At 59.4% G+C, this 8,312-nt stretch overlaps 1 protein-coding gene and 1 pseudogene across 1 annotated transcript; both read right to left on the bottom strand.

Annotated features, from left to right (window-relative positions):
* Positions 1-3,117: 3,117 nt before the first annotated feature.
* LOC101030120 (prothymosin alpha) lies at positions 3,118-8,089 on the bottom strand. The gene is made up of 5 exons (XM_010341160.3): positions 7,848-8,089; positions 5,174-5,245; positions 4,647-4,740; positions 4,177-4,250; positions 3,118-3,878 (listed from the first exon to the last, which is right to left on the bottom strand). Exons 1-5 carry the CDS (start codon positions 7,890-7,892, stop codon positions 3,831-3,833), a joined length of 333 nt encoding a protein of 110 aa, XP_010339462.3. The 5' UTR covers positions 7,893-8,089; the 3' UTR covers positions 3,118-3,830.
* Positions 4,972-5,090, bottom strand: LOC141583404 (U4 spliceosomal RNA; annotated as a pseudogene).
* Positions 8,090-8,312: the final 223 nt, after the last annotated feature.

Genomic DNA, 8,312 nt, shown 5'->3' with positions numbered 1-8,312 from the left:
CCCGCTTCCCTGGCTGGCTCTGCCCATGCCTCTCCATGGGCTTGGGGTACAGGGAGGACAGGTAGCCACACTGCGAAACTGACCACACTTGCATCAAGGAGATGGGCTCCTGGGCAGACAGGTTGGGCATAGCGGGGACCTGACCTGTGAGGCTCAGCCAGACTCAAGCAGGCTCCAAATAATGCGAGATCCAAGGAGTCCAACCCCATGAAGCAGCTCCCACCAAGAGGACACCATGCTGTGGCCTGGGCCCTGAGGCAGGCAGGGCCAGTCTGTATCTGGGACACAGGCATTCGACCCGCAGAGGTGGCCTGGTAGAGGGAGACTAGGCAGCAAGGCCGGGGAAGGACTGAGATCCGGTTGGAGTTAAGAACGGAGGCTGAGGATCCTGACCCCCCACAGCTTGTGATGGCAGCAGAGGAGAGGCAGTGTTAGATACTGGGAGTGTGTAGCCAACAGCCAAGAGAGAGCCAGGAGGTAGAGCTGCAAGCCCCTGACTCCTTGCCCCTCATTCTAGTAACAGAGGGCCGTGGGATTGCACCCAGGGTAGCAGTCCCAGTGAGGGAAGGTGGAATTCTAGTGAGAGCGCGTGGCGTCTAGTGAGAGCGCGTGGATTTTAATGAGGGATCGTGGCGTCTTGTGAGGGATCGTGGCATCTAGTGAGGGCGCAGGGCATCTAGTGAGGGCAGGCGGTGTCTAGTGAGGGGGCATGGATTCTGGTGAGGGCGTGTAGATTCTAGTGAGGGCGCGTAGAGTCTAGTGAGGGCACGTGGAGTCTAGTGAGGGCACGTCGCGTCTAGTGAGAGCGCATGGATTCTAGTGAGGGCACATGGAGTCTAGTGAGGGCGCGTGGCATCTAGTGAGGGAGTGTACTACATGAGGCCCTTCCTTCCCTGTGTGCTGTACTTGGCACTGGAGAGAACTCAGGAACAGGCCTGCCCTGGCAGACACCATGCACACCACACATTTGAACAGAGCTGGGCAGGAGCGCTTGTCGCCGCAGGGAATCCCAAGGCCTTCAGGAGTGGAAGAGTGGACCCTAGCCTCCAGCTCTTGTTCCATGTAAGAGATAGTCCCCTGGGAGGGGACGTCAGTTGCCCAGAGGGAAGGCCTGGGAAAGGACTACTGACTGTGACATCTGACTGGGGTTCCAGCAACAGAGAAGGAGAAAGGTCTTGTTGGTGGGTCAGGGTGTGGAGGTGACTAAAGTTACCTACCTTGGGACCAGGGCCCACCGAAGGGTTTTTCCTGGACCGAACAGAATCCTGGGCAGAGGAACACGTTGCAGTTCTTCTGTGTCCACCAGAGGGCACCCATTTCCTGCTAATCTTTTCACCTGGGCTCCAGTGGGAGGCCATTCAGGGACTTTGGGAGTGGGCAAGGTGACTCTGGGCCCTGAAGCATATCCTCAGGCAGTGGCTAATTGTGTGCCAGGCTCAGGACTAAGGGCAATTGTGTTCTGCTGGCAGCAGCAAATCCTGTTCCAGGCCAAACCTTTGGCGAGATGAGGCAGCTCAGGCAGCACCTCCGCTGATGTCGGTGTCTCAGGGCAACCTAGCAAGGCCGCCCTGTGCCCTGGCTCATGCCTCATTCTGTTGTTCCCATTTTGCAGAGAAGGACTGAAGCCCACAAGGTTCAGTTTCTTGCCTCATGGTAATGAGGCTGCCCCGTCTGTGTGCGACCAGGGCTCAGCTCCTCCCCTTTCAGGGGGCGTCGCAGTAGTGGTTCTGAGCAGGACTGCAGGCTGAGGGAGCTGGGTGAGACCTGCTCTCAGCTCCAAGTGCTGTCTGCCGCGTGTGGCCTTCCTGCATGGACTTCACCTGCATTCCTGCCTTAGAGACATTCTCCTGGGCACCAAGCTTGGAAACATGGCGGTACTGAGCTGCCCTGGGCTGCAGGACAGAGAGGAGCTGGTGTTTTGACTCCGGACCCTCCCTTTCTTCCCTGGATGAACCAGGATGCAGACACCCAGGCTCTGCAGGTGGTGTGGGGTAGACACAGGTCAGAGGGTCCCTCCTACCAAAGCCTCAACCTGCCCCAATCCTGGTGGCAGCTGTCTGGGGACATGCTGGACAGGCAGCCTGAGCGGCCCCATGAGGATGACAGCTCCAGCCAGAGAAGGGTAAGGTCCCCCCAGAACTCTGGCACCTGGTGCACAGGAGCCGGTGTGCTGAGGGGCAGGAGGGAACCGGCCTCTTGCTGTCTTCACTACACACATTGCCCTTCTTCCCAGTCCCCCCAACAACCCAGGCCAGACCTCTGCAGACACCTCAGTCCTCTCCAGCGAGTTTTCCTGCAGAAACCCCTCGATGGCTTCCCCACGTCCTACATCGGTAGCAGGCCCACTGGCAGCACCTGTCCCAACCTCTGCAGCTCTCATTGGAGGATCCCAGAAGATTCCTGGTGAGCGCTAATCCTCACCTCCACCTCTGAGGGCTTGGGCTGAGGTGGCGCTTCCTCCGGTTGGCTATCCTGACCCACTGCTCACAGCCCTCTGTGAAAATCCAAACAGCATAGTAACTTCTCCAACTGTGTTCAAGGGACAGGCAGGGTGGGCCTGCCCAGCTAACCTAAGGGACCTGGAAGCCAAAGGTTGGATGACAGCCAGGCTGCACCAGAGCCCTGGAAAACCAAAGCACCGGCAAGCCTAAGGGGCCAGCAGATAGGACGTGCCACCAGCAGGGGGAGCCACACCGTGGAGCTAAATGGGTGAGGCCTGCAGAAGCAAAGCCACCCCTTGGTGGCATCTTGAGAAGCCTGGCAAGTTCTCTTGGGTCTGTGCCACTACCAGCCTGCACTCCACAGAATGGCAGTCCTATGTGTAGCCTCTTCTTCCAGTGCCCAGGACTTATACTCCCACCTCCAAGGAACCAGGGTCCCCATGTAGCACCCAGTGATGGAGTCCTCATCCCCAGTTAAGGCTTCTTGGGGCAATCACCGACTGCCCCGCAAGCAGCCCCCACAACTGCAGCTCAGTCCCTGAACAGCCACCAGACTGGTGGCACAGGTCACATCCAACTGCTTCAACCCACTGTCCCCAGGATCATCCCCCTCTCCTATCCATGTGCCCTGAAGGTCTAAAGAAACTGAAACAGACAAACCAGGCTTTGAGACAGCTTTGTTAGAACAACTCAGCAAAATAAAATTCCTGTTTATTGTTGGACAACATTGTTTCACACATACATCAAACAGGCCAAAAAAAATAAACAGCAACTTCATAGACAAAAAAGGAAAAAAAGGAAACCTTTTAATCTTTGGCCTTTTAACCATCTCATACAAACCAACTACTTATAGTACAGCTAAGTACATACACAACAAAGGTACTGGAATGCTCGGAATACGATTGTTTTTCTGTTGTCGTTTTCGCTTTTTTTTACAAGGTTTTTTTTCTCCTTTGAGATTATAATGAACATGGTCACACCACAAGTAAAGTCAGAAGTAGGACAGAGAACGCTCCGAAGGCTGGTTTGGTCATCCGAGATCATTAAAAATGGCTGACCCTAACAATATGTACAAAAATATAAAATGTAAATAAAAAATACAAACAAATTTCCTTTTTAAAGTACTTTTAAGAAAAAAAGCAGGGCCTTGAAAGTTTGGTTTTTTCCTCCCCTGTTGCAAATTCTCATGGTTTGGGTTGGGTAGTGGAGAGCGCGTCGTGTCATCTGCGGGTGGCACTGCCCGCGGTGGGCGGGCGGGCGGCCTCTCTACTCGAAGGTGACCACGTTTAGATTCTGAGACGGGAAGTGGAAGGTGAATAGGTCACGGCGGCCTTTTTTTGTTTTTTTTTGTTTTGTTTTTTTTTAGTTTAACTTTTCCTTTTTTGCTGTCTAATCATCCTCGTCGGTCTTCTGCTTCTTGGTATCGACATCATCATCCTGGGCAGAAAAAGACTGTCAAGGCCCCTCCAACCCCAGTGGCCCTATCCAGCCCACTCAGTTCCCACCAGCAGACCAAGGACCAGGGACCCCCAGGGCCACAGCCCAAGGCCTCTGGGAAGTTGGGCCCAGGCCTGTTCCTTCCTATTCCTGAGATTCAGGACCACAATGCCCACCTATGAAATCAGAATCACTCTGTCCACGGTTTGAGTGCCTCAGGCACAGACTCGGCTAGAGGCGGGAGGGGAGACCCAAGATGCCAACCCCACCCCCTGCTTCTTTTCAAGCTAGAACCCACCTCATCATCTTCAGCTGCCCGCTTGCCCGTAGCAGACTCGGCTTCCTCATCTTCGTCTCCATCCTCCTCCTCACCTGGAGAGATTCAAAGGCCAGGTAAAGCACACTGCCCTCCTAAGGTGGCTCCTAGGGAAATCCCAAGGAAGCTGTGGAGGACCACAAGGTCCCAGCTCTGCCTCTACTGCCTGCAACTGGGCCATACCCACTGCACAGGTGGGCATCTGTCAGGGCACCCATACCCACTGCACAGGTGGGCATCTCCAGAGGTCCAAGCAGCTGGACCCCAAGAGGCGAGGCAACAGATCGGTGGCTTTCAGAGCTGCACGAAAGACACTTTGAGGTGTGAGCCCAGGACCATGTGGTCCACTGGCCCCTAGTATCATGGTCCCACTCCCTGAAGGCCCCACTCCTTCCCCTTCTGCCAGACAAGACCAGGAAACAGCGCCAACTGAGAGGGAGACGAGCACTCACCGTCGCCTTCCTCCTCCTCCTCCTCCTCCTCCCCACCTTCTTCCTCTTCTTCATCCACCTCGTTGTCAGCCTCCTGCTCCCCGTTTTCCTCATTCTCCTCGGCAGAAAGCAGGTCAAGTCATTATCAACCGACCCAAGGCTGGCCAGCGTTCGCCCCAGGCCTCCCACCAGAGCCCACCGATGCATCTACAGCCCAGCCCAGCCCTCCCCAGAGACCCTTCTCCAGGAAACACCCCCCAGGCTCCATAGTGAAACCTGCACATTAACGGCTCTAGGGGCTCGGGCTTCCCCTTCCCTGAGCCAAGTCCAAACTCTGAGCAGGGGGACTCCTCGGAACCTATTCTTGTTCAGGCGCCGCTCAAAAGGTTTTTACATATATTTAACTGGCAATAATCGCGCTTCAGGTAAACCTCATTGGCTACAATACTGCCACTGTGCAAAACTATATATATGTATGTTTTAAGTACAGCAAGAAAAACTGTGGGGCAGTAGCTGCCACGGCTCAGGAGGGTAAGGCGGACACTCACCGCATTCCCGTTAGCAGGGGCGTCTCTTCCATTTTCCGCCTCTTCCACAACTTCCTTCTTCTCCTTCAAGTCCTTCATAAGGGAAGAAGGAACCAGTAAGTCTTCTGAGCAACCCAGGGCACGCAAAGGCACTGACAACTAACGACAGGTCCATAGGGCTGCTCTGTCCATCCCAAGAGTCGCATGCGACATGGGGAGAATGACCTGACACCCCTGTGGGACTAGTGTCTCCTGCTAGTCCAGTGGAAGGAAGGCCCGCAGGGGCGTCTGTGATCGGGTTTCCCATCCTTTAAGACCCGCTACAGCGGGTTCCCACTGCCGCTTGGCGCTTGCTAGGAGCCATGCGGCGCCACAGCTCCAACCCGTCGGGCCGGGTGGACGAGCCCCGGACACTCACGCCCATCAGCCTGCTTCCAAGTGCAGGGAGCTCCGCCCCGCAAGCCGTCTTGGAAGGCGACAGGTTATGTTCCAGAAATAAATAAGGCTACGAGGGAGGAGCCTGCGCGCAGGGAGAGCCCCACCAGCGCGCCAGCCTGGGAAAACCAGTGAGGCCGCACCGACTGGCCCCAGCTGCGAGCCCTGGCCAGGACAGGTCGCTGAAGACGCCAAAGCACACCGAACCCCAAATCCAACCGCTGTTCGAGAGGCCGCAGACTGCTGCTTGGCGGTGCCCCAGGCCGGGGCCTGCCGCCCACTCAGAAGCGCTGCCTGGAGCGACCAAGTCCCGGCCTCCTCGCGGCGGTTCGGGGTCCGGACCGCACCTCAGGGATGGGACTCCACCTGTGTTCTAAAAGGCAATGCCGCCCCGGCGTCCCTTAACTTTTTCCATACGACACGGCCGCCAACACCAACAAGCGTCCCACGGCCGGATTGCGGGAGGCCCTCGGTCGCTGTCCACAAGCGTCCTCAGGCCCACCTGTTTGCCCTCTCCGTCCCGCCCGCCCGGCTCCGCGGACCCTGGTGCCGCCCGCTCTCGCCCCCTGGTGGCCGAAGCCCCGGGGAGCAGGTGGGGGCAGGGAGGTCGCGGCGCGCAGGCGCGCATCCCCCGCCCGGCGGGCTTTGCGCGCGGGCCTCAGCACGCATCGCGCGCAGAGAGCACGTGGCCTGGGGCAGCCGAGTGCGTCCCCGGCCTTGGAGACTCCCGGCCGGCAAGCAGAGCTCGCCGTGCCACGCGCCCAAGTGGCGCCTCAGGCAGCGGGACTCTCAACTCGACGCCCCCCTGCTGCCACCCCGGCAGTCGAGATTCGCGGGCCTGAATGACTGCATTTGGCGGGCAAAGTCTTGCGGGAGATTGCCCCGAAATCCAACCGGCTGCGTTAGTCTGAGATTGTCGGGGATGTGCATCTCCAGCTACTCATCGCCCTCGCGGTAATTCATCTTTTACTGCTTCGGAAAAAATCGAACACCGAGGCCCAGCGCTAGGAACGGTTTTCTCCCCCCATAAACTGGTTCCCGGACTGAAACCAGAAGGGGCCACCACGAGCCCCTGCGGAGAACCGGGGCCGAGTTCGGCTCTGCCAAGGGAGTCGCCCCTGGGAGAACCAGAGGTGACGCCAGGGGCACAAAGATTAAAGAGACGCCAAGGTGACTTGCGCCAATCCCCACAGGGGCACACAGGGCGCGAACGAGGGCCGAAGGATTCAGAAAAAACCAGTCCGTCTGAGACCTCTGCGCTCCCGCCGAGGGCGGAGACCGTACCCAGGGCGGACAGCGGGACCAAGGCGGCGCTGAGAACAGGAGCGGAGCCGCGCCAGGCGCGCAGGACCTCATAGCCATTGGCAGTTAAACCCGCCTCGGGTCCCGGGAAGCCCCCCCCAGTTCGGCCACCACCGGCCTGTCGCGGCCGCGGTGCTGGTCCGCGTCGCCCCGAGCTGCGGCACACACGATGCTCCCGGGCAGCCGCCGGGGGCGCCCATCGTCGCCGTGGCCCCGCGCTTCACTTTCTCTTTCCTCCCCCTACGACGCGTGGGCTCGCCTCCACAGCCAAGCCCGGCACCGCGGTTGCATGACTGAAGCTGGGCGGCTGCTCCCGGCGCACTCACCTCGAAGGGCGCCCACCCCCGCCTCCCCGGGCGCCCAAAGCCGATAAGCCCGTCACACCTCCGCGAGGACGACCGACGTCGCGGCCCTCGGGCCCGCCGCCCCATCCGCCTTATCGGGGCTTAGTCCAGATAAACCACCTCGGGTCCGCTGCAGGGCGCAAAACCGGCGGCCTGGAGCCTAACAAAGAGGAGCGCGGCCGGCGAGCGCTTGCAGCCACTTCCCGCGGCCGGCCCGCGCCCCAACACGCGCCCCCCAGCACTTCCGATTCCCAACGCGCTCGAGTTTCAAAGTTATTTCCGTGCGCCCGGCGGGCCGACGACCCCCAGCCAGGTCCTTCTCCTCCCGCCGCCACTTGGACGGCTCACAGACTAGTTTGGAGAGCACTGAGCTAGCCTCTGCGCCGAACCCCGGGCTCACTCCCCGACGGGCTTCACGTCTGCCCGCGGCAATTCCCGCCCCCTCCCCCGCACCACACAAAGAGTGGGCTGCCTGAGGGCACCGCGCCGGGGGCGAGCCGTTTCACCACAAGAGGAAGCAACAGCGGGCTTGAAGCAGTCCAGCTGTTGCGCTCCAAACGTGGCCCGGGCGGCGGCGCGCGGACCCCGAGGGGGCGGGCGGCGTCCAACCTCACCTTGGTGGTGATTTCGGAGCTGGTGTCTACCGCTGCGTCTGACATGGTGGGGCACGCCGGTGATCCGATGCGGGGTATTTAAAAAAAAGCGAGAGTTCAAGGACTCTGGCGATTAAGCTGCCGGAGTCCGCGACGGCGAAGGAGGCGCGCGGCGGAGGCGGCTGCGGCGAGCAAGGAGTCGGACGAGGAACAATGCAAAGATGGCTTTTCAGAGCAGCCAGTGGGGGACTCACGCGGCGCCAGAAGCTTTAATATAGATTAGTGGGCGGCGCTCGGCTTCCCATGCCCAGACGCTATTGGCTGAGCGCAGGGAGCGGGCGCTCGCTCATTGGCTCGATTCCGAACAATGGACAAGCGTGCTTAAAGCGGCAGTGCCCCGGCGCGTCCCGCGCTGCGCAGTCGCCGGTCGCTCTGTCATTCAAGGCCGGAGTTTGTCGGGGTCTTAGCGGCGCCGAGGCCGCGGGG

Source organism: Saimiri boliviensis, unplaced genomic scaffold (genome assembly GCF_048565385.1).
Source record: "Saimiri boliviensis isolate mSaiBol1 unplaced genomic scaffold, mSaiBol1.pri Scaffold_26, whole genome shotgun sequence".
In the NCBI taxonomy this organism is placed as follows: domain Eukaryota; kingdom Metazoa; phylum Chordata; class Mammalia; order Primates; family Cebidae; genus Saimiri; species Saimiri boliviensis.
Note: the sequence above shows the minus strand (reverse complement) of the source record. Positions and strands in the feature narration are given on the sequence as shown.